This window comes from Ailuropoda melanoleuca, chromosome 10, assembly GCF_002007445.2.
Source record: "Ailuropoda melanoleuca isolate Jingjing chromosome 10, ASM200744v2, whole genome shotgun sequence".
Lineage (NCBI taxonomy): Eukaryota > Metazoa > Chordata > Mammalia > Carnivora > Ursidae > Ailuropoda > Ailuropoda melanoleuca.
Genome location: NC_048227.1, coordinates 28624593 through 28649541, shown reverse-complemented (window position 1 = coordinate 28649541; position 24949 = coordinate 28624593). Strand labels below are relative to the sequence as shown.

General features: G+C 50.1%; 2 protein-coding genes across 6 annotated transcripts in view; one reads left to right on the top strand and one right to left on the bottom strand.

The window, feature by feature from the left end:
• SNX29 (sorting nexin 29) overlaps nucleotides 1-24949 on the top strand; it is a 546533-nt gene that overhangs the window by 508151 nt on the left and 13433 nt on the right. The gene's annotated exons all lie outside the window — the stretch shown is intronic.
• CPPED1 (calcineurin like phosphoesterase domain containing 1) overlaps nucleotides 6196-24949 on the bottom strand; it is a 195418-nt gene continuing 176664 nt past the window's right edge. Inside the window, exon 4 of the mRNA XM_034670360.1 lies at nucleotides 6196-6806. Coding sequence (XP_034526251.1) covers nucleotides 6757-6806 — 50 coding nt within the window. The 3' untranslated portion in view covers nucleotides 6196-6756. The remainder of the gene's footprint in view (nucleotides 6807-24949) is intronic.

The following is a 24949-nucleotide window of genomic DNA, read 5'->3' as shown; positions in this document are numbered from 1 at the left end:
AGGACCTTCCCTGCCGGGGTTCATGGACGGATCTATAACCTTGAGCGAGACTTGCCCTCCTGTAGACTGTGCTTTGAGAGAGCAGTGTTAGTTCCCAGTTGGAGCAGGTGATGAGGGCCTTTGCCAGCAGGGGATTTTTGGAGAAGCTAGTTTGAAATAGACTGAGGAGCCCCTTTCCTCTAGAATCCATACATACAGAAAGCAAAGATCAGGCTGTTTCCTTCTGTTCTCTGAGCCCAGACTAGTCCTGACCCAGCTTCTAGCCTCCAAATAAAGGAGATTGGATGGTTCAGAGTGGCCCCATTATTGTCTAAACTAGGGAATCCACAGATTATAGCCTGGGGGGCAGACCTGGCTTGCTCCGTATTTAAATAAATTTTAATTGGAGCACAGCCATGCCCATCCATTATGTGCTGTATCTGCTTTTACTTTACAATGGCGGAGTTCAGTAGCTGCTGAGCCTATATGATTCTTACAGCCTAAAATATTTACCATCTGGCCCTTTACAGAAAAAGCTTGCCAACAACCTCTGCACTAAACAGGTCATAACCATGTCCTCCCATGTGGTGTGCAGGGAGCGACAGCTTTATAATTCAGACTGTAAGTTAAAGGCAGAGGTTGGTTCCCACCTTGACAGTTTGGACAGTGACCAGGGGCCTCGGGACCCTGCCCCTAACTAGCCATCAGACCTTGAACAAGTTACTTCACCTCTTCTGGTCTCGGATTTCTTGTCTGTCAAAGGCAGTTAGTAGCGAATGCCTTGTTGGTGGTAGTGAGGATTGCCCCTAGACCAGCGTGTGATACACACTTCTACCATCTTTTTGGCTACTTCTGTGATTGTTGTTATCCCCTGCATGGCTATGGCGTCCANTGCATGGCTATGGCATCCAGGCATGGTCCAAGTCCTAGTTCTGTTGCTTAACAGGGGTGTGAACATGGGGACCTTACTCTGGGTCTCAGTTACCTTCTCTATCATATGGGTACAACTGTCATTCTTCCCTCTTGGGGCTGCCAGGAGGATTGAGTGGGACAGATACTGCAAGGTGCTTGCCTTGTGGCCGGGCCCAGGGTTGTGCTCCAGAAATCAAGGGTGTGAGGGTGTTTTTATGGTAAAAGTGTTGAATTTTGTCAAGCCGTTTTTCTGCATCTATTGAGAAGATCACTTTTCCCCCCTTCATTCTGGTAATGTTACATGGAGTGATTTTTGTATGTTGAACCATTCTTGCATTCCTGGAATAAGTCCCACTCGGTCACTGTGTATGATCCTTTTACTACACTCCTGAATTGGGTTTGCCACAATTTTGCTGAGGGGTTTTACATCACTGTTCATCAGGGATTTGGGTTTATAGTTCTCCTGTAGTGTCTTTGGCCTAGTACCAGGGCAATGCTGGCCTCATAGAATGAGTTAGAAGTATTCCCTCATCGGATTTTTGGGAAAAGTTTAAGGATTGTCATGACTTCTTTAAATGTTTGGCAGGATTCACCAGTGAGGCCATCGGGTCCAGGCCTTTCTTTTGTCAGAAGACTTTAGATAATCGATTCAGTCCCCTTAGTAGTTACAAGTCTCTGAGATTTTCTGTTTCTTGGATTCAGTCTTGGTAGGTTTTATGTTTCTAAGAATTGGTCCGTTTCATGTAGGTGATCCAACTTAGGGTGTGCAATTGTTGACAACCTTCTCATCCTTTCTTATTTCTGTAGAATTGGTAATAATGTCCCCATTTTCACTTCTGATTTTAGTAATTTGAGTCTTTTTCCATAGTCCATTGAGCTAAAGGTTTGTCAACTTTGCTCATCTTTTCAAAGAACCAAGTTTGGGTTTCATTCATTTTCTCTCTTGCTTTTCTGTTCTCTATTCTCTCTGCTCACTCTCATGTTCTCCCTCCTGCTCCCTTTGGGTTGGTTGTTCTTTTTTGTAGCTCCTTACGGTATACAGTTAGGCTGTTGATTTTAGATCTTTTTTTTTAAAGGTAAGCATTTACAGCTAGAAATTTCCCCCTTAGCACTGGTTTCACTGGATCCCGTTGGTTGTGGTAGGGTGTGTGTTCATTTTCGTTCAGCTTGAAGTATTTTCTAATTTCCCCTGTGATTTCTTCTTTGATCTGTTGGGTGTTGGAGAGTGGTGTTAATTTCCACAAATAGGTGAATTTTCCAGTTTTCCTTCTGTTAATGATTTCTAACTTCATCCTGTTGCAGTCAGAGAAAATACTTTTCAAATCTCTTGAGACCTGTTTTGTGGCCTAACATACAGCCTATCCTGGAAAGTGTCCCTTGGGCACTTGACTGCTGTCATTGGGTAGAATGTTCTGTGTCTGTTGGGTTTGTTAGGTCCTCAGTTCCCTTCCTTCTGTCTGCTGGTTCTGTGCATTATTAAGAGCAGGTCTCAAAGTCTTCAGCTACAATCTTGGAACTCTTTCTCCTTTCACTTCTGTCCATGTTTGCATCATATATTTTGATGGACAGTTACTGGTGGGTAGATGTTTATAACTGTCTTTTTGCTGTACAGCCATGCCAAAGGCACAAGGGTGAAAATGAGACTTACAGTCCCCCTGCTTTGCGATTCATTCCTTCATTTAAAAACAAAATTACTTATTGTGTCTCCTCTCCCCTTGCAGGCCACAGGCAGCATGCTAGGCTCTGGGAAGACGGAGCCAGCAGTGTGTGGCCTCAGGGAGCTTGCAGGCCAGCCTGGGGGCTTGGTTGAGGGGCAAGAGGGTCAGCCAGTGAAGGGATCTGTCTGCCTAGTGCTGTGGCATCACTGGGGAGTAGTGGATGTTTTGGGGGTGGCTCCGTGGCACAGCCAGCATCACAGAGAGCAAGCCACAAGCCCCTCACCCAGGGAAGGGTAAGCTCTCTGCTTCATTCGGCACATGGCGGGTTTCCTCATCAGACATGGGACCCCCACTCTGTGCAGGCTGCAGCTGGCAGGGGAGACCATCATCTGCTGAGCCAGCAAGGTCCTGCAGATGCCAGGCCAGGTCCTCTCCCACTCAACCTCCCCCCCTCCCATCCAGCTGCCTGAATCTACACTTCCTGCTCTTCCAGCCTCAGCAGGATACGTGGGTCCTTGGGTCTGGCTGTCCAGATTCGGGTTGTCTGGAAGCAGAGGTTGGAGGTAACTGACCACCTTAGGGGGTGAGGAAGGGATGAGTCTCAGGGGAGCCTGAGCTTCCCAGCTGTTTGGGAAAATTTGACAACTACGGGCAAGACCTAAGCTTTGGTGGGGACTATAGTTTATGTTCTGACATCCAGCTATTCTGTCTCTTAGCTCAACAGTATGTTCTCCGTTCTGCACATCATCATTCTTCATCCAGAGAAAGGAGCAAATCACCCAGACCCCATAACATGTCAGTGAGGAATGATGCAGTGAACAAAAGCCACCAGGCACATAGTAGGTCCTCAACTCTATAGAGCAGAAACAAATTTCCCCTTTCCACCCTTTGCTCAACCCAAGCAGCAAAACAAAGGTAAAATATATAGATTGAGCATTATAAACAGAACAAAGAGGAGAGAATCTTTATTTCTTAATCCATATAGAACCACTGCAATTAAAGCTGTTGTTTTGACTGGAAAACTAAGAAAACATGATGAGAAAATTAGAGACATTTAAGCACCTACCTTCTACACATGCACATTTTTTTAAAGGAAATTTTAAATATAAATGATTAGGATTGCTCTCAAAATACATAAAGAGATTAAAATGAGTCTAAACACGAAAAGGTGAGGCCAGGCTCAGGCAGTTCTCCCCAGGATTGGTCAGGGTCCCAGGGACAGGCACAGCTGCGTCATCCAGGACGGGGCCAGAAGCACAGACAGTCCTGGGAGGACTNGGGACAGGGCCAAAAGCACAGACAGTCCTGGGAGGACTGGGGCAGGGAGGGAGGAAAAGTCCTCAGTCCGTCCACGCACCCAGCAGCAGATACTTACTGTGCACCTACTATGTGCTAGGCACCCATTCAGATACTGATTGCATTTATTCAGCAGTGAATAAAGCCCCTGCCCTCTGGAAATTAAGGTGGAATAGACATTAAATGAGCAAGTAAATGTCTGTAGGTCAGATGGTGGTTGCTATGGAGAAAAATAAAATAGCACATGACACCGTGTGTGTGTAGGGGAAGGGACCAGGTGGGGGTGTGTTGTTTGTTTATGGCTGGGGAAGGCCACCAGGATAGTTTGATACAGTGTGAGGAGACCTGAGGGATGTGTCAGGTAGAGGAAGCAGCAAGTGCAAAGGTCCTGAGGCAGAGCTTGCTCAGCCTGCTTGAGAAAGCAAGAAGCCCATACAACAGAAGCAGAGGGAAGAGCAGAGGGGGGGAGGTCGGGGAGGCAAGGAAAATGGCCCTAGCCCAGAGGGCAGCATAGCCAAGGGAAGACTTCAGCTACCACTTGGAGTGACCTGGTAGCCACCAGAGGGAAGAGCTCCCTTGTGAAGGGGGATAGGGGACTGGGAAGGAAGCAGAGAGGTCAGGTGAACGATGATGTGGTCACGCAGGCGTGAGAAGATGGTGGCTGGGTCGGTCTGGGTTGGGTGGTGATGGTGAACAGTCTGATTCTGTATATACTCTGGAATATAGCCTGAGATAGGAAAGGAGTCCTGTCGAGTGGACAGGATGTGCCACAGGGTTGATGTGGGCACAAAAAGAGAGGAGTTGGGATGGTGCTCTGGTTGTTGGGTGAGGAACGGGAAGGACACAGTTGCCATCTATAAAGTGGGCATGGCCAAGGGCAGTGGGGGAAGCGGGAGGTGGCCTTGGGCATGTTGCTTCGGAGCTGCTGGTCACACATCCCAGCAGCAAGTGGGAGGGGCACTGAGCCAAAGAGCCCGGCCCTCAGGATGGAGGTCTGGGCTGGGAGCAGACTAGCAGGAGTCCCCATGTGTTGGGGGCACTTAGTGCGAGGAGCCTGGGGGGTGAGGACAGAGAAGGGGACAGGACCCAGCCTGCCTACCTTGTAGAAGTTGGTCCCTGAGAGGGAACAGCAGAGAGAACGGAGGAGGAAGAGCCAGGAGCTCCAAGACGAAGCTCAATGTGGAAGCCCCGGGAGGATGTGCGCCAGGCAGGAGGGCCGACGAACCACGATCTGGGCACTTTGCATGGGGAACAGCCTCTGAACTTGGTCCAGGAGACAGCAGTGTGCAAAAGTGGCTGCGTCTGCAAGTCAGGCGACCCTTTCCCGTGGTGGGGAGCCCTGGGGCACTTCTTCCCCCTCCACGGGCCTCTGCTGGAATGGGATGCTGACCTGACTGCCTTCTCAGGGGTACTCTGGGTACCTTCCTCACTTCCTTGGTCTTCTGTGACCATGCTGCATAGCTGTTGTCCCCCAGGACCCCATTCAGGGGCCCACTCTGACCCTCTCGAGTAGCCAGCAGCCTCCAGTAGATGCTTCCCGATGTCTCTGAAGGGTGGCCTGAGGGCCGAGCAGAGCTCCTTCCCCATAGCTGTGTGCCTCGTCTTTGGTCACCTGTGCAGGGAGCTTGGACTGCCTCACCCTGGGGTCTGCCCGTCCTTCTTGTCAGAATGGTGCCCATGGTTCTGAAAGGGCAGCAGCGGTACGGGTAGGACGAGGTGTTGTCACCAGCACTGGCTCTCGTAGGGTTACACGATGCCTTTCCCGCCTCTCGGCCATGAAACGTCCCTCCCTGTACTGGGCCCCTGGCAGGGTCGGCCAAGGGTGTTGTGCTCCCACAGGCCGTCTGATGTCAGCGGGGGAGCTCTGGGCCTGGCTGAGTCCAGGCAGCCGCAGGAAGACTGAGCCCTATGTCCCCACCCCAGGCCTCGGTTCCTCACCTGCAAAATGTCTGTGCTGCACTCAGGAGCTCCAGGAGCGGGGGTGGGGCTTGTGGTAGGTGAGAGGAAATGGTCACATACAGGCGGATGTCCCCGTGTGATGGGCTCTGGGGGAGGTGGCTTCCCCTCAGCCGTGAGGACCGAGCATGCAGAGTGCTGCTCCACGGGGGCCGGCTGTGCAGCACGCGTGCCAGACTGGCCGCCCCCCCTGCTGCCGCCCCAGCAGCACAGCCCCTGTCTGGTCAGCCCGGAGGGGGCGGCGGCCCGCTCTGGAAGCCCAGGCTCAGGGCTGCCACTGCTGTTGGAACAGGGGTGGGGGGTGAAGATGGAACCAAATAACCTCAGCAGCGATCCCGGTCATCATGGCTGTCCGTTAGCAAGGGACCCCCACCCCCGCTCTGTGGAACCATGGGAACCACGTTCTAGGCCTTCTGTGCGCTGCCTCGACCCAGAAAGGTAGCTGCTGCTGTTGGACAGGTGAGCAGGTTGTGGGTCGCAGATGAAGCGACTTGCCGAGATTCCAGACCAGAGCCCCTGACTGCAGGGTCCAGGCCTGCCCGTTCCCTGCTGCCGCTCCTCTTCACAGGGGCGCCCCAGAGCACGCGAGGCCTGTCATGTTGCATCAGGGCTAAAAGTAGCATCGGCGCTGCAGCGTGTTGTGCCTGCTCTGCGTGGAGGAGGAGGGGGGCAGGGACATCCTGGCGCAGAGAAACCCGCTCCTCTCACGCCTGACCCAGAAAGGCCCCTGCAGAAGCGTGGAAGCCGGGCCTGGGGCGGCTGCTTTCCAGGGAAGTGTGGCCAGCGCGCACCTGACGTGGCTGTTCACGGGGCCAGCTGCTCTGCTTGCTCCCACGGGGGGAGTTTGGCTTTTCCATCCCCACCTAAGACATGAAGAACCGGACACTCAGGTTGCAGGAGTGACTCCTCAGGAGGTGTTGGGTCCAGGCTTTGAACCCAGGGTGGTGGCTAGTCTTCATTGCGCTGTGTTTGGCTGGCTCTGTGGTCTTGCTACATCCAGAAGACCTGTGTGAACAGGCAAGACGGGGTGAGGAGTGCAGGGGCTGCACCCAGATGGACCTGGGTGTCAGTTTCAGCTCTGTTATGTCTCATTGTGGGTCCTCTCTGACCCTCAGTCTCATCTATAAAATGAGCTGATTGCTTTCCTACCTCAGACAGTCAGAGCCTGTTCTCAGATGAAGGCACAAGCCCAGGTTCCTCTGTCTCTCAGGGGAAGAGCAGGCCGTTTGCTATCTATCCGCTTTCTCAGTGAAGCAAGATCTAAGGACCAGGCCTGGTGCCAGCCCCACTGTAGGGGCGCAGCTGTGAGTTTGCTTCTCTTCCATGAATGAAGAAGTGCTGAAAGGCTACCGTGGGAGGGCGGGGTGGCCTGTCCCTGGCCTGCGGCTGCCCCGGCCTCATTCCTCCTCATGCTGCCTCTCTGGGGCGGGTGAGGCACTTCTCCCTGCCCATGCTGTCACTGTCTGGCTCCGAGGGGAGAGTAGGGACAGTTACTTGCAGCCCGTCTCCCCTGTGACCTCTGTGCCTTTGGGAGGAGCCTCCTGGGAATTACCTCTGGTGCCTGCTGGAAGTTCTCAAAGGTGGTTTGAATTGAACCTCCCCCTGCCCCAAGCCCCCTGACCTTGCCAGGATGGTGGGCTCGGCCCTGGGCCCAGAGGGTCCAGCACCACGGGGCCCTGCTGCGGGGGAGGTGGCATTCCTGGACTCTACTGCACTGGGAGGAGCCTTGCCCTCTGCTCAAGCCCTGGGGACTCTGGGTCAGAGGACAGACCTGTATTGTCTCTGCCCAGAGTGGGCTTGGGTCTGTCCAGCTCTTGCTCCGTTCCTCAAGGCTCCACCCATAGCCTTCAGTGTATGTCCTGAAGGTGCCAGCACTCATTCTAGCAGCACTGTTGAACAAGCAGGTGCTTGGGCTCAGCAGGCAATAAGACAGGGGCAGCCCTGCTCTCCTAGTGGTTTGGGGTGGGGAGCAGAAAATTGAATAGGTGATTCTAACTATCGGCAAGGGGACAGGGCAGACTTCTCTGAAGAAGAGAGAAGAACATGGAGCTGAGAGAGGATAGGGCAAGGAAAGGTGGGCCCAGAGGGGTGAGCATGGACAGATCATGGAAAGTCTTGGAACTTATGGCCACACTTGGAGCTGGGTATTAATCATAGCATTTGGCTTTATGTTAAATGATGGTTTCTTGGGGACGCAGCAGATGGAAAATACTGAGGTAAAATTTTGACCTTGTTTTTATCGATTTTCATCATGTTTGCCATTTGAATGTCTGTGTGCCAGGTACCCTCGCGCTTCTGAGCACTGGTGTCTTCTGGGTCCCATGCAGCCAGTAAGGGGTTGGAACAGGGATTAGCTCTTTGCTCCAGGACCCCAGCCCTAAGGCCTGCTTTCTGCAGCTACAGAGCTCTTGCCCTCCACCCACATCTCTAAAATGAAAAGAAGTGAAATAAGTCTATCAGAGAAAGACAATTATCATATGATCTCACTGATATGCAGAATTTAAAAAACAAGGCAGAAGATCATGGGGGAAGACAGGAAAAATGAAACAAGATGAAACCAGAGAGGGAGACAAACCCTAAGAGGCTCTTAATCTCAGGAAACAAACTGAGGGTTGCTGGGGTGGGGCGGGGGGAAGATGGGGTGGCTGGGTGATGGACATTGGGGAGGGTACGTGTTGTGGTGATCGCTGTGTGTTGTGTAAGACTAATGATCTCACACCTGTACCCCTGAAAGAAATAATATAGTGCGTGTTAATAATAATAAAACAACGCTGCTGGAATCCCCTTGAACTGGTCCCAGGGCCCAGCATTTTGGTGTCCTGGATGCTGCTCAGGGGGCCAGGAGAGTCACCAGGCAAAATCTGTTGCAGCATTTAGCTTGAGATGTGTTGGGTGATAAACAGATGGGGGATTTTTGTGTGCAGTCAAGTACCCGTGAAGGAGAAAGCCCAGTTCTGGTCCCTGTGCTTTTGGGCCAGGGTCAGCAGGCCATGGTGTCTGTGTATCACGCAACCATGGACAGATACAACCAGTGAATCACCAGAGTTTAGACTAGAACAGAGGTCAGCAAACTGTGGTCCACAGGCCAGATCCCACCCACTGCCTGTTTTTATAAATTGTGTTGGAACACAGCTACACGCATTTATTCACATTGTCTGTGGTGTCTTCATGCTATGAGGGCTGAGTTGCATGTGTGCTCTTAACCCCTTCAGAAGTTTGGTCCCTAGACTAGAATATTGGAGCTGACCTGCCTGTAGTGGGATGGAAAACTCTCCATGCTACATCTAAGAGGAAAAAGCAAGATGCGGCACAGTGCATAAATTTAGATGTGCACATACATACGCACACCTGTGTTTATGGAAATGCTTTATATGCGATGGAGAGCTCTAGAAAAATCACCATGGTTGCCTGGAGAGTGGGGGAGACTCACTTCATACATTTTTCTCTGCATGCTTTATTTTGCACTACCTTGTTTTCTATTGAAGAAAATAATCTAGTTCAAAAAGTATATTGAGGCTGAAGAGTGGAGAAAAAAGGAAGATGGAGAAAGGAATATCTTTTGCCTTATTTAACTTATTCAAGAAGATGGAACTACTGTCTTTCTTTNAGAGCTCTAGAAAAATCACCATGGTTGCCTGGAGAGTGGGGGAGACTCACTTCATACATTTTTCTCTGCATGTTTTATTTTGCACTACCTTGTTTTCTATTGAAGAAAATGATCTAGTTCAAAAAGTATATTGAGGCTGAAGAGTGGAGAAAAAAGGAAGATGGAGAAGGGAATATCTTTTGCCTTATTTAACTTATTCAAGAAGATGGAACTACTGTCTTTCTTTCTTATACACGGGGCCTTTCTTATTTGAATGTTATCTTCCTAAGAATTACTTGGGGGAAAGCTGCCAGAGAAACTCTGAATTGCCAGTTTTATTGAAATGGAAATTTTCAGTTGAACCCTAGAGATAGAGAGGCTTGGGGCACCATGGGAGATGATTAAGCCTGTGTTCATCGTGAGCTGACTGAGCCATGCTTGTAAGTAAGGTGCAGGTCCCGTGAGGGGGGCAGCACCTTTGAGTCGTCTTCTTTTTTTTTTTATTTAAAGATTTTACATATTTATTTGACAGAGAGAGAGACAGCCAGCGAGAGAGGGAACACAAGCAGGGGGAGTGGGAGAGGAAGAAGCAGGCTCATAGCGGAGAAGCCTGATGTGGGGCTCAATCCCATAACGCTGGGATCACGCCCTGAGCCAAAGGCAGACGCTTAACCGCTGTGCCACCCAGGCGCCCCTAAGTCTTCTTTTTCTTGAATGAGGCCTGATCTAGTCTGGAATGGTGAAACCAGGGCACACATCTGCCAGGAAAATACTAGAAAATCTTCACTGGCATCCATGCAGATCCCACAGCTGCCGACCTTCACAGACTGTGCTCAGATCTGCCCTCTTTCAAGGAGGGTTTAAAATTGTTTCCCTAGTGGCACCTGGGTGGGTTGGTCTGTTAAGTGTCTGACTCTTGATTTCGGCTCAGGTCATGATCTTAGGGTCGTGAGACTGAGCTCCATGTCAGGCTCCGCACTGGGTGTGGAGCCTGCTTAGATTCTCTCTCTCCTCTCCCCTTCTCTAAAAAATAAAATTGTGTCTCCAGAAGGTCTGATAGAATCAAATGTTCAACCAGTTTGCCAACCCACCAAAATAAACTTGCGTCTGAGCTCAAAGGGAACAGTTCTCCTTTTAACTGATCTTCAAATTTGCAGAATTGCCCCCCAAGTGATAGGGTTGCTTTAAATTTGGGGGCCCTCCGCCCTAGCTTGCACACTGGATCACCTGGCAGGAGTCTGAGTAATATGAGGCCACGCCCTGCCCATTGCAACAGGGCTTTAAGTCCTACTGGTGGTTCTAAAGTATACCCAGGGGTGAGAACCCCAGCTTTAAAAATGTATTGGAGGAGAGGCTGGGAAGACGGCAGAGTAAGGGGACCCTAAACTCACCTCGTCCTGCAGATAGAACTAGCTAACACTCAGCATAAGTAATCCAGAAAATGACAGGCACAGCAAACTTCACAAGTACAGGCAGAGAAGAGGATGCATGAAAGAGGGGAGGAAGGGCAGACATGGTGGGGAGTGAAACTTACGGCGGGGGGGCATCCACTGGGGAGTTAGCAGCAGCCGCAGAGAAGGGCAGGAAACAGAGTATTGACAGTGGGGAGCCTGCAGGAGTGAGAGGAATCCCCATCACACTTGGCTTTGAAAGTGGGAGGGGCCGAATTTCCTGTGTTCCTAAATCCAGAGGAATTTAAGGCCTGGAATTTTAAAATCAGCAGGCTCAGCTCAGCTCTGGGAGATAGTCCCGAGTCCCCACCCCTAAAGAGACAAGACACAGCCCGCGGAGATACAGCATAAAAGCAGCAGTTTGAAAAATGCCCGAGGCATTTTTGAAAAAACTAGAGGGAGAGTTATTTACTCATCTCAGGCGTGTCCCTGTGTCCCTGGGAGACTCCTCCAGGAACAAAGGAGCTGGCAGGTGCCATCTCCCTCCCCCACCCCCAGCATTAACTCAGGGTCACCTGCTGGAACCAGTGTGATGCCAACAGGTACTAGTGAACTTGCTCACACCAAGCCCCGCCCCCAGCACGTCATTGACTGTGCCCTTCTCAGTCATACTTGCCTCAGTCCCCATGCTACGGTTCCCTTCCCCTAGAAGACCAGTGCAAACACGTCTCCCTACCCACACGTTCTGCGGGTCCTCACCCTGGCAGCTGCGGTGGCAGGTCTGGTGGAAGCCACAGGCCCACTAGTTAAAACTGCATGCCCCACCCAGGGCCCCACTACTGCCCACCGCAGGCAAAGAGAACGTCTGTGGGTGACTGAAGGAAGCAGCACCCAGTACGTGCAACACGCGTGGGACACAGCCCCTGGAGCGCCAGGTTCTGGGGCGCGGGACACTGCACTGCGAGGCACTACCAGACCTCTTCAGAAGGCTGTTACTCTCGAGAGTAAGAGATGTAGCTGACTCACTTTCCTAACACACAGAAACACAAAGGTAGACAAAATGAGACAGAAGGATATGTCCTAAATGAAAAAACAGGACGAAATCACAGCAAGAGACCTAAGCAAAATGGATACAAGTATAGTGTGTCTGTAGAGAATTTAATGATCATAAAGGTACTCACTAGACTGGCAAAAACAGTGGAGGACATCAGTGAGACCCTTCACAGGGAGATAAAGAACCAATCACAGATAACACAATAAAATGAAATTAAAAATACACTAGATGGAATAAACAGCAGGCTAGAGGGAGCAGAGGAATGAATGAGTGACCTGGAGGACAGAGTAAGGGAAAGTAATCTAGCTGAGCAGGTGAGAGAAAAAAAATTATGTAAAATGAAAATAGACTTCGGGGACCCTGTGACTTCATCAAATGTAATAACATTCATATTATAGTCATCCCAGAAGAAGAAAAGAGAGAAAAGGGGACAGAAAATGTGCAAAAAATAATAGCTGAAAACTTTCCACATCTGGAGAAGGAAACATATCCAGACCCAGGAGGTTCAGAGATCCTGCAACAGAATCAACCCATGGAGGTGCACACCAATCCCTACAGTAATTAAAATGGGGAAAAGCAGTGATTTTCTTTAGAAAAATTTAAAAGCAGCAAGAGAAAAGACAGTTACATGCAAGGGGAAACCCGATAAGGCCATCACGATTTTTCAGCAGAAACTAGAAGAAAGTGACACAATATATTCAAAGTGCTAAAAGGAAAGAAATATGCAACCGAAAATATCCAGCAAGACTATCATTCAAAATAAAAGGAGAGATGCAGAGTTTCTCAGACAAAAGCTAAAGGAATTCATAACCACTAACCAACCCTACAAGAAATGTTAAAGGGGACTCTCTGAGTGGAAAGGAAAGACCATAAGTATGAACAGTAGGAAACAAACAGTAAAAATAAGTATATCTATAAAACTCCATTCAGGGACTCACAAAATAAAAGGATGTAAAGTAGGACGCCATATGCCTAAAATGTGGTGGGGAGAAGAATAAAGAATGGATTCAAACTTAAGCAGCCATCAACTTAATATATCCAGAAGATGTGTAGATAAACCTCATGGTAACCATAAATCAAAAACCAGTAACACGCGAAGAATAAAGACAAAGGAATCCAAGCGTATGACTAAAGAAAGCCAGCAAACCATGAAAGAGAGCAAAAGAAGGATCAGAGAAAAACTGGAAAACCACCACAAAACAAGTAACAAGATGGCAATACATACATACCTATCAATAATTACTTTGAATGTAAATGGATTAAGCATCCCAATCAAAAGACATAGGGTGACAGAATGGATAAAAAAAATAAACAAGACCCATCTCTATGCTGCCCACGAGAGACTCATACCAGACCCACAGATAACTGCAGACGTAAAGTGAAGGGTCGTAGAGAAACATTTATCACGGAAATGGATTTCAGAAGAAAGCTGGGTAGCAGTACTTCCACTGGACAGAACAGACTTTAAAACCAAGACTATACCCAAGAGACAAAGAACACTATCTAATAAAAGGGACAATCTAACACGAAGATATAACAATTATGAATATTTATGCACCTGACATGGGCCCACCCAAATACGTAAAACAGTTAATAACAGACACAGAAACTAATTGATAGTAATACAACAACATTAGGGTCCTTAATACCCCACTTACATCCGCGAACAGATCATCCAAGCAGAGTATCAACAAGGAAATAGTGGCTTTGAATGACACACTGGACCAGATGGCTTTAACAGATACATTCAAAACATTTCATCCTAAAACAGAAGACACATTTTTTTCAAGTGCACATGGAACGCTCTCCAAAATCACATATCAGGCCACAAAACAACTATCAACGAACTCAAAGACTGAAGTCATACCATGTGTCTTTCTGACCACAATGCTATGAAACTAGATATCTATCCAAGAAAACATCTGGAAAGACCACAAATACAGGGGGGCTAAATAAGATGCTACTAAACGTTGAATGGGTCAACCGAGAAATCAAAGAAGAAATCAAAACTTACATGGAAAGAAATGAAAATGGAAGCGTAACAGTCCAAAATCTTTGGGACACAGCAAAAGCAATTCTAAGAGGGAAGTTTATAGCAATACAGGCCCACTGCAAGAAGCAAGAAAAATCTCAACCTAACCTTAGACCTAAAGGAGCTAGAAAAAGAAAACCTAAAACCAGCTGAAGAAAGGAAATAAAGATTAGAGCAGATCAATAAAACCAGAAGAGATTGTTCTTTGAAAAGATCAATAAAATTGATAAACCTCTAGCCAGATTAAAGAAAGGACTCAAAATCACAAATGAAAGAGAACTAACAACCAACATTACAGAAATACAATCAATGTAAGAAAAATTATATGCGAGGGGCACCTGGGTGGCTCAGTTGGTTAAGTATCCACGTCTTAATTTTGGCTCCGGGCATGACCTCAGGGTCATGAGATCATGCCCCACGTCAGGCTGCGTGCTTGGCACAGAGTCTGCTTAAGATTCTCTGTCTCTCCCTCTCCCCTGCTCATGCTCTCTCTCTAAAAAAAGAAAAAAGAAAAATTTTATGCCAACGAATTGGATGACCTAGATGAAATGGATAAATTCCTAGAAACGTATAACCTACCAGAAGCTAAGCAGGAAGAAACAGAAAATTGGGGCAGGCCAGTGACCATCAATGAAAGTGAATCAGTAATCAAAAACTCCCAACAAACAAAAGTCCAGGACCAGAACCAGATAGCTTCACATGTGAAGTCTACCAAACTTCTAAAGAAAAATTAATACCTAAAGATAACCACGATACCACACACACAAGAAAGAGAACTATAGGCCAATATCTAATAAACATAGAGCAGAAATCCTCAACTAAGTATTAGCAAACCGAATCCAAAAGTACATTAAATCATTTACCACAATCAAGTGGGATTTATTCCTAGAATGCAAAGGTGGTTCAATATTTACAAATCCATCAACATGATACATCACGTAAGAGAAAGGACAAGAACCATGTGATCATCCCAGTAGATGCAGAAAAATCATGTGACACAGTACAACATCTATTTATGATAAAAATCCTCAACATAGTAGGTCTAGAGGGAACATACCTCAACAAAATGAAGCCCATGTATGAAAAGTGCACAGCTAACAGACATCATACTCAGTGGGACAAAACTGAGAGCTTTCCTCCTAAGGTCAGGAGCAAGACAAGGATGTCCACTCACCGCCTCTATTCAACATCGTACAACGAGTCCTAGCCACAGCAATCAGACAGCCAAATGAAAATAAAAGGCATCCAAATAAAACTCCCACTATTTGCAGATGACAAGATACTAAATATAGAAAACTTGAAAGACCCTACAGAAAACTGGCAGGACTGATACATGAATTCAGTAAGGTTGCAGGATACAAAATATACAGAAATCTGTTGCATTCCTACAAGCTAATAGTAGCAGAAAGAGAAATTAAGAAAACAATCCCATTTAGAATGGCACCAGGAAGAATAAATTACCTAGGAATAAACCTGACTGAGGAGGTGAAAGACTTTACTCTGAAAACTATGAAACATTGGTATAAGAAACTGAAGACGACACAAAGAAATGGAAAAACATTCCACACTCAAAACCCACAGCAATCTACAGATCTAATGCGATCTCTATCAAAATACCAAGAACATTTTGCACAGAAGTAGAACAAACAATCCTAAAATTTGGATGGAGCCACAGAAGACTCTAAGAAGCCAAAACAATTTTGAAAAAGAAAAAGAAAAAACCGTAAGTATCACAATTCCAGCCTTCAAGCTATATTACAAAGCTGTGGCAATCAAAACAGTATGGTACTAGCATAAAAAGTAGACACACGGATCAGTGAATAGAAAACCCTCCAAGAAACCCACAATTATATGGTCAATCTTTGGCAAAGGAGAAAAGAACATGCAATGGAAAAAGACAGTCCCTTCCACAGATGGTGTTGGGAAATTGGACAGCTACATGCAGAACGAAACGATCACTTCCTCACACCATATACAAAAATAAATTCAAAATGGATTAAAGATCTAAATGTGAGACCTGAAACCATAAATATCCTAGAAGAGAACATAGGCAGTGAGTGCTTTGACATCGGCCATAACTTATTTCTAGGTCTGTCTCCTGAGGCAAGGGAAACAAAAATAAACTATTGGAACTACGTCAAAAAAAAAAAAAAAACTTCTGCACAGCAAAGGAAACATATCTGATAAAGGGTTAGTGTCCAAAATATATGAGAACTTAGTAAACTCAGTACCATAAACACACATAATCCAATTTAAAAATGGGTAAAAGACATCAACAGTCATTTCTCCAAAGACGACGTCCAGACGGCCAACAAATGAGAAGATGCTCAGGATCACTCAGCATCAGGGAAATACAAATCAAAACCACAATGAGACAGCCCCTTACACGGGTCAGAAGGGCTAAAATCAACAACACAAGAAACAGATGTTGGTGAGGATGCAGAGAAAAAGGAACGCTCACACACTGTTGGTGGGAATGCACACGGGTGCAGCCACTGTGGACACGAAGATGGAGGTTCCTCAAAAAATGAAAAACAGAATTACCATACAATCCAGTAGTTGCACTACTGGGTATTTACCCAAAAAATACAAGAACACTAATTCAAAGGGATACATGCACCCCTGTGTTTACAGCAGCATTATTTACAATAGCCAGATTATGGAAACAGCCCAAGTGTCCACCCGTACAGGAATGGATAAAGAACACACATGAGTATTACTCAGCCATAAGAAAGTGAAATCTTGCCATTTGCAACAACATCTCTGCATCCAGAGAGTGTAATGCTAACCTAAATAAGTCAAAGAGAAATACGGTACGATTTCACTTATCTGTGGTATTTAAGAAACCAAACAAATGGAGGGGGGGATAAGGCAAAACCAAAAAATAACTATACAGAACTATACAGAGGGGGGGGAGATGGTGAAACAGGTGATGGGGAAGAAGGACCGCAGTTGTGATGAGTACTGGGTGTTGGATGGAAGTGTTGAGTCACTATACTGTACACCTGAAATTAACAGAACAACGTATGTTAACTACACCGGAATTAAATTTTTAAAACAATCTGATGTTGGTCTCAGACCTGGTTCTGAACATCAACTCTGCCACCTCCAGTGCGACGTGGGCCCAGTTGTCATCTCTGAGCCTCCGTCTCCACTCCGGTGTGACAGGGGGGCCCACCAGCTCCAGGACGCTTCCCCGCCTCCTCTCCCCCAGAGCCAGGGACCCCGCGTTCTGAGTCTACTGCGGGGTAGTCCACAGGCTTCGGAGTCACACTAGCGGGTCCTCATCCCAGCTGGGCCCTGCAGGAGAAGCCCTTTGCCTTTCCTGAGCCACAAGGATCCTTCCACCCCACTGCACAGAGACTCTGAGGATCCAGTGCACTGACCACTTCCGGCTGCCCCCAGCGCAGAGGAAGCGGCCAAGAACGGCAGCCCCTGCGGCTGTGCCGAAGCTCTTGCCCGGGGCTGCTGCTCTAGAGAAGGCTGGGAGTCACCGGTGGGAGAGTGGAACGTCTTGGCTTTGCACTCAGGCCACTCATCTCTGCAAGGACTCAGCTCTGCCCTAGTAGCATGAAAGCACCATAGCCAATAGGCAGACCCTGTGGTTTGCCAACCCCTGCTCCATGTCAATCTACAAGTTTCGCCTTTCTCTTTAGCATCAGCCTTGCAAGCTAGGGTGGGAGTGGTTTTTTTGTTTGTTTGTTTGGTTTTGGTTTTTAAGATTTTATTTGACACAGCACAAGCAGGGGGAGCGGCAGAGGCAGAGGGAGAAGCAGGCTCCCCACTGAGCAAGGAGCCCAACGCAGGGCTCGATCCCAGGACCCCAGGATCATGACCTGAGCTGAAGGTAGATGCTTAACCGACTGAGCCACCCAGGTGCCCCTAGGGTGGGAATGTTCTTACCGACTTTTACAGAAAAGGAAAGAACTCCAGAAGGAGGAGAGTACAGTACATCGTGGGAGAAGGAGGGAAGCCTGGGATTCAGACAGCTAGCAACCTGCTACCTCAGTGCTCTTAACCCTGGGCCTCTTAACCTCTCCGTGCCTTGGCTTCCTCACCTGGAAAGGGGGTACGAATGGGCCCTCCCTCCCTGGCTTCGGTGTGGTTTATTGCATCCATACAGGGCAGTGAGGACACTGCGGGGCATACAGCAAGCCAGCTGTATGCAATTCAAGCATAGAAGTGATACACCCCTGGCCATCAGGTCTCACGCCATGGTGCCCCAGGGATCTTGCTCCAGAATGACCAGTGGAGCAGCTGCTCGTTCCTCGACCAGTTACCAGGTGCCGCTGTGCACCAGGCTCAGGGAGCGTGCAGTCTCATTGGGGAGACCAAAACCTCCAACAGATGGAACTCCTGCGATGGGAGATACGTGCCGCGAAGGGGATTTAGAAGCGAGGGACCACATTAGGTGAGGGGCGGTGTCTCCAGTGGGTAACTTGCAAGCAGAGACATGAACTCTTGAGGAACAGGTGTGGCCACAGGGAGAGTCTCCCTGGTGGGGGGAGGGTGGCCTTGTCCGCAGCTCCTAAGGGGCGTGAAATGTATTCATTGTTCAATGGCAGCCTCTGGAGAGCTGTGAGCAGGGGACCGTGCTGAGATCAGCTTTCTGTTCTAAGATACATTAAAGGAGATCATCTAGGACTATTAGCGCTTTCCTCAGAACCACGAGTAGTTACGGCCTGGTGGGAAGGTGGTGGCTGACGGTTGGGGAGCTTTGGACCCCTGGCTCACAGTTCCGCAAGCTTCCTGGGACTTCAAGTCTGTAGTCAGTGCACAAGGGTGATTCTTTCCCAAGGCGACGGTTCTGAGTAGGTGTAGCGGCTGGACCCAGAGGAGAATCGCTCCTGCCTGTGGAGCCCGCACCAGGCACGCTCAGGCCCCCCAGGTGGCTTCCCGCAGGCCACACTGTGTGTACCTGCTGTCACAGTGCCGCGGAGAGGGACCCAGGGAGACTGCTCCTTGGCGGCCTGTAAGCAGCAGTGTAGGGGCTCTCTCATGAGACGTTTTGTTCTGTTTATTAAATGAGTAATGTGTGCGTAAGTCCTCATTACAAACATTTCTTCAGTGTCAGTATCCAGAGCAAACGCATCACCCTGTGTCTGCTGCTTATCTCTGTGTTTACGTGCATGTGCTCATTTTCTCATTTGAGGTTTTGTTTTTAATAACATTAGGATCCTACGCAGTCTTCTGTAACCTGTTGTTTTCGCGTTATTCGCGGATGTGCGTGCACACGTGTGTCGTCCTCGGTGATGGAGGGCCACGGTGCGTGTTACAAACGTGCCATTGCGGATTGAAGGACGATCCCAACCTCCAGGCCGAGAGGTTGTTTGCAGGCCTCCCGATCCGAAGCCAGGCTGCATTGCATATCCTCACACACGTCTTTGTGAAAATGCTCCCCTCTGTGTCGAAGGGACCCTGGAAGTGCAGCTCCTGAGTCCGGGGTCCCATAGGGTACGTGTTCTCCNAAGAGAAATACGGCGATTTCACTTATCTGTGGTATTTAAGAAACCAAACAAATGGAGGGGGGGATAAGGCAAAACCAAAAAAATAACTATACAGAACACACTGAGGGTCACCAGAGGGGAGGTGGGGGGAGATGGTGAAACAGGTGATGGGGAAGAAGGAGCGCAGTTGTGATGAGTACTGGGTGATGGATGGAAGTGTTGAGTCACTATACTGTACACCTGAAATTAACAGAACAACGTATGTTAACTACACCGGAATTAAATTTTTAAAACAATCTGATGTTGGTCTCAGACCTGGTTCTGAACATCAACTCTGCCACCTCCAGTGCGACGTGGGCCCAGTTGTCATCTCTGAGCCTCCGTCTCCACTCCGGTGTGACAGGGGGGCCCACCAGCTCCAGGACGCTTCCCCGCCTCCTCTCCCCCAGAGCCAGGGACCCCGCGTTCTGAGTCTACTGCGGGGTAGTCCACAGGCTTCGGAGTCACACTAGCGGGTCCTCATCCCAGCTGGGCCCTGCAGGAGGAGCCCTTTGCCCTTCCTGAGCCACAAGGATCCTTCCACCCCACTGCACAGAGACTCTGAGGATCCAGTGCACTGACCACTTCCGGCTGCCCCCAGCGCAGAGGAAGCGGCCAAGAACGGCAGCCCCTGCGGCTGTGCCGAAGCTCTTGCCCGGGGCTGCTGCTCTAGAGAAGGCTGGGAGTCACCGGTGGGAGAGTGGAACGTCTTGGCTTTGCACTCAGGCCACTCATCTCTGCAAGGACTCAGCTCTGCCCTAGTAGCATGAAAGCACCATAGCCAATAGGCAGACCCTGTGGTTTGCCAACCCCTGCTCCATGTCAATCTACAAGTTTCGCCTTTCTCTTTAGCATCAGCCTTGCAAGCTAGGGTGGGAGTGGTTTTTGTTTTGTTTTGGTTTGGTTTTTAAGATTTTATTTGACACAGCACAAGCAGGGGGAGCGGCAGAGGCAGAGGGAGAAGCAGGCTCCCCACTGAGCAAGGAGCCCAACGCAGGGCTCGATCCCAGGACCCCAGGATCATGACCTGAGCTGAAGGTAGATGCTTAACCGACTGAGCCACCCAGGTGCCCCTAGGGTGGGAATGTTCTTACCGACTTTTACAGAAAAGGAAAGAACTCCAGAAGGAGGAGAGTACAGTACATCGTGGGAGAAGGAGGGAAGCCTGGGATTCAGACAGCTAGCAACCTGCTACCTCAGTGCTTTTAACCCTGGGCCCCTTAACCTCTCCGTGCCTTGGCTTCCTCACCTGGAAAGGGGGTACGAATGGGCCCTCCCTCCCTGGCTTCGGTGTGGTTTATTGCATCCATACAGGGCAGTGAGGACACTGCGGGGCATACAGCAAGCCAGCTGTATGCAATTCAAGCATAGAAGTGATACACCCCTGGCCATCAGGTCTCACGCCATGGTGCCCCAGGGATCTTGCTCCAGAATGACCAGTGGAGCAGCTGCTCGTTCCTCGACCAGTTACCAGGTGCCGCTGTGCACCAGGCTCAGGGAGCGTGCAGTCTCATTGGGGAGACCAAAACCTCCAACAGATGGAACTCCTGCGATGGGAGATACGTGCCGCGAAGGGGATTTAGAAGCGAGGGACCACATTAGGTGAGGGGCGGTGTCTCCCGTGGGTAACTTGCAAGCAGAGACATGAACTCTTGAGGAACAGGTGTGGCCACAGGGAGAGTCTCCCTGGTGGGGGGAGGGTGGCCTTGTCTGCAGCTCCTAAGGGGCGTGAAATGTATTCATTGTTCAATGGCAGCCTCTGGAGAGCTGTTAGCAGGGGACCGTGCTGAGATCAGCTTTCTGTTCTAAGATACATTAAAGGAGATCATCTAGGACCATTAGCGCTTTCCTCAGAACCACGAGGGAGTAGTTATGGCCTGGTGGGAAGGTGGTGGCTGACGGTTGGGGAGCTTTGGACCCCTGGCTCACAGTTCCGCAAGCTTCCTGGGACTTCAAGTCTGTAGTCAGTGCACAAGGGTGATTCTTTCCCAAGGCGACGGTTCTGAGTAGGTGTAGCGGCTGGACCCAGAGGAGAATCGCTCCTGCCTGTGGAGCCCGCACCAGGCACGCTCAGGCCCCCCAGGTGGCTTCCCGCAGGCCACACTGTGTGTACCTGCTGTCACAGTGCCGCGGAGAGGGACCCAGGGAGACTGCTCCTTGGCGGCCTGTAAGCAGCAGTGTAGGGGCTCTCTCATGAGACGTTTTGTTCTGTTTATTAAATGAGTAACGTGTGCGTAAGTCCTCGTTACAAACATTTCCTCAGTGTCAGTATCCAGAGCAAACGCATCACCCTGTGTCTGCTGCTTATCACTGTGTTTACGTGCATGTGCTCATTTTCTCATTTGAGGTTTTGTTTTTAATAACATTAGGATCCTACGCAGTCTTCTGTAACCTGTTGTTTTCGCGTTATTCGCGGATGTGCGTGCACACGGGTGTGTCGTCCTCGGTGATGGCGGGCCACGGTGCGTGTTACAAACGTGCCATTGCGGATTGAAGGAGGATCCCAACCTCCAGGCTGAGAGGTTGTTTGCAGGCCTCCCGATCCGAAGTCAGGCTGCATCGCATATCCTCACACACGTCTTTGTGAAAATGCTCCCCTCTGTGTCGAAGGGACCCTGGAAGTGCAGTTCCTGAGTCCGGGGTCCCATAGGGTACGTGTTCTCCTTCGCACACTGCTCCTCCGGTTTCCTGAAAGGTGTCAGCTGTTTGTAGGGCCGCGGCCACCTAGGACCGCCATCCCAGTGCTTGGCCACAGCATATTTCGCCAGCTTGCGTTTCTCTGCTGCCCGAGAGTGGTCTGGGGCTGTGCCAGGTGCCCCGCGGACTCGCTCATCCCACGCGTCTTCACGCAGTGCCTGTTCCGGCCACCCCCCCACCAACGTGCCGGCTTGGCATCTGTGAACCAGACTGACTGCGGCAGCACTCTCCAAGGGCTCATGCAGGGGAGGGGGCGGGCGCCGGGGACGCCGCACTGAGATCCCAACAAGAGGACAGAAGGGAAGGAGGAGAAGGAGCGCACAAGGGCACATGGCTTTCTTTGGGGCCCAGTAACTACAGAGGCAGCGGGACAGGAGTGTGCCCAGCTCCCGCTGAGGAGCCTTAAGGCCGGAGGGGAGGAGGCAGGACTGTGTGCGGGATGGTTGTGAGGAGTACCCTAAGGGTTTCACTCTGAGAGGGGGGAGATGAGAGGGTTTGCAGCCAAGGAGTGTCCTCATCTGGCTTGTTTTAGCGGGATGGTTCCAGCCCTGACTCAGCTCCCCAAGCTTCAACAAATATTAGCAGAATGACTAACAAGCCTGTTTATTTTCCCCCGTGAAGTGCTCACCCTGCATGTTTGTTGGGCTGTCTGCTCGTTCTTGGTGGTTCGTAGAAGCCCTTCAGACCCTCTGGGCCTTCCCTGGTCTGCCTCCCCCCACACGGCGGGACGCCCGTCTGTCCTTCTCTTCTGTGTTACTGCATGTGGCTTAGGTCTGTTCAGTTCACGCTGCCTTGTAACACCACCCTTACGGTTTTCTATGCTTTTTGTCCTCTGTACCCGCAGCGTTAAAACCACTGAGCTTTTGCTAGTGGACCAAATCTGCGTGATGCTTCAGAGAGGGTGCCTTATTAACAGTCTCAAAAGTCCTTTTATCACCACTCTCTAGGAGAGAAGTGAATATGGATTATCACTCCTGTTTTCTCAAAGTAAACCTCAGAAGTGCTCGTGGCTTTCTGATTCCAAGGCTCATGTTCTGGTGTCACACATGGCTGCCTCCACTAAGCTGGGCATGAACCAGGGTACCGTCCGACTGGAAGGACAAGGCTCAGTTGCCATAAAGAAACTAAGACACAGTGACTGGGTGCCCCATGAGCAGAGGTGACTTTGGAGCAAGACCTGCAGCTCAGGGATAATTGAGCAGAGCCGGGGGCGGTGCGGGCTGGAACCGAGGGCCGCCAGGAGCTGTACAGGAGGGAAATGGAGGGGGACTTAGGACGAGGTGCCAAGGAATCCACGAACTCAGGGAGACCGTTTAGAAATCTGTTGCGAGTCCAGGCCAGAGGCCGTGGTGGCTGGATCTGGGATGTCACCATGGGCATGGAAGTGTTGCACATGTGTCCAGATGGAGAACCCACAGGCCACTTTGGTGAATTAGGCATGGAATGTGAAGGGAAGAAAGACCAAGATGGTGGGTCAGGGTTTGAGCAAGAAGGCAGGTAGTCATACAGATTAGGAAAGCTGAGAAGACCAGAGGAGGAGGTGAGATAGGGAAATGCAGAAGTTCTGTGTTGGCCAAGTTTAAGATAGGGAGACGGGCAGTGGTTACCATTGAGCCCTGAGTCCCACCGGTAAGGAGGAGAGATGGGGCTGAGAAGGGGCAGTGGCAGGATCCAGGGAGTGGAGTTTCCAGGAGGAACTAGCCGTGGGTAGAGGGTTAATTAGAGGCAGTGAGAACGATCCAGCCCTTTTTCAAAGCAGACTTTCAGGGGAGGTCCCAACATGGCAGCTGGGGTGCAAAGCTTCCCGAATGTCAGTTTCCGTCTGCTCGGGAACCCGTGGGACACCCACTTGGGGTAATGAGCTCTAACTGAAGAGGTTCCCAGCCAGGTGCCCAGTGTCACCCCAACAGCATCAGGGCGTCTATAACGATCAGAAGCCCATCCACCGTTCCAGGCCATGAAATCATTAAAGTCGACATGTCCGGGGGCCGCAGTGGGCAGTACAGTGTTTTTATGGACTTGCGGCATCCTTCAACATGTACTAGGCCTAATGCATTTTTACTTTTCTCCAATAGCATCATTGACCACAGGCACACGTGCGCGCGCGCGCGTGCGCGCGCACACACACACACACACACACACACACATACATGCTCGTGTGCACGCTCTGTTTTGGTGCCCTGTCTGCCTGGCACATGGTGTACCTTCCCCTCCAGCTCAGATGCCCCCCCCAGTCCAGTCTCCAAACAGAAATGGAACACTTCCCCCTGATAGGTCCCTGTGCCCACGGAGGTGCTCTCTCCAGCACCCTCGTACTCTCCCCCCACCCCCGCTCTGTTGCTACTGCCCCGTCTTGGTTCTGACCTCAGGATCCTGCTCCTGGGGGCCATACCAACCCCACAGGGCACCCCGGCTCTGGGGCTCCTCTCTGTCCTCATCACTCCCGGCCCCACTGGGAAACTTCAGAGGCTGTACATCTGAAGTGGGTTACACTAATGGGGCTCCCCACCATCCTCAGGGGGCTCTCATGGCAGTCCACCGCCTAGCCCCTCTTCCAGCCTCAGAGCCCACCTCATACTGTCTTCTCAGAACCCTTGAGATAGTTTTCTCTGCAAATATCTCCGTCATCTGCCCCTTAGCCCAGAGGATGAGAAGAACTGGCTGTAGTCAGACGGGCCCAGGCTGACATCCTGCTGTCACATAGGAAACGTGTGACATCGGACCAGTCCCTGTACCTCTGCGTGCCACACTCAACGCTCTGTTCTAGACTCCGTGCGTGCAGCAGGGCCCCCACCTCCCAGCTGGGTGGGCGGGAGACACAGCTACAGGGTTGGTGCTCAGGCCCCGGCCCTCCAGCAGGCACCCCGTGACCGTCCCCTGGAACCTGTGGACGCCAGCACTG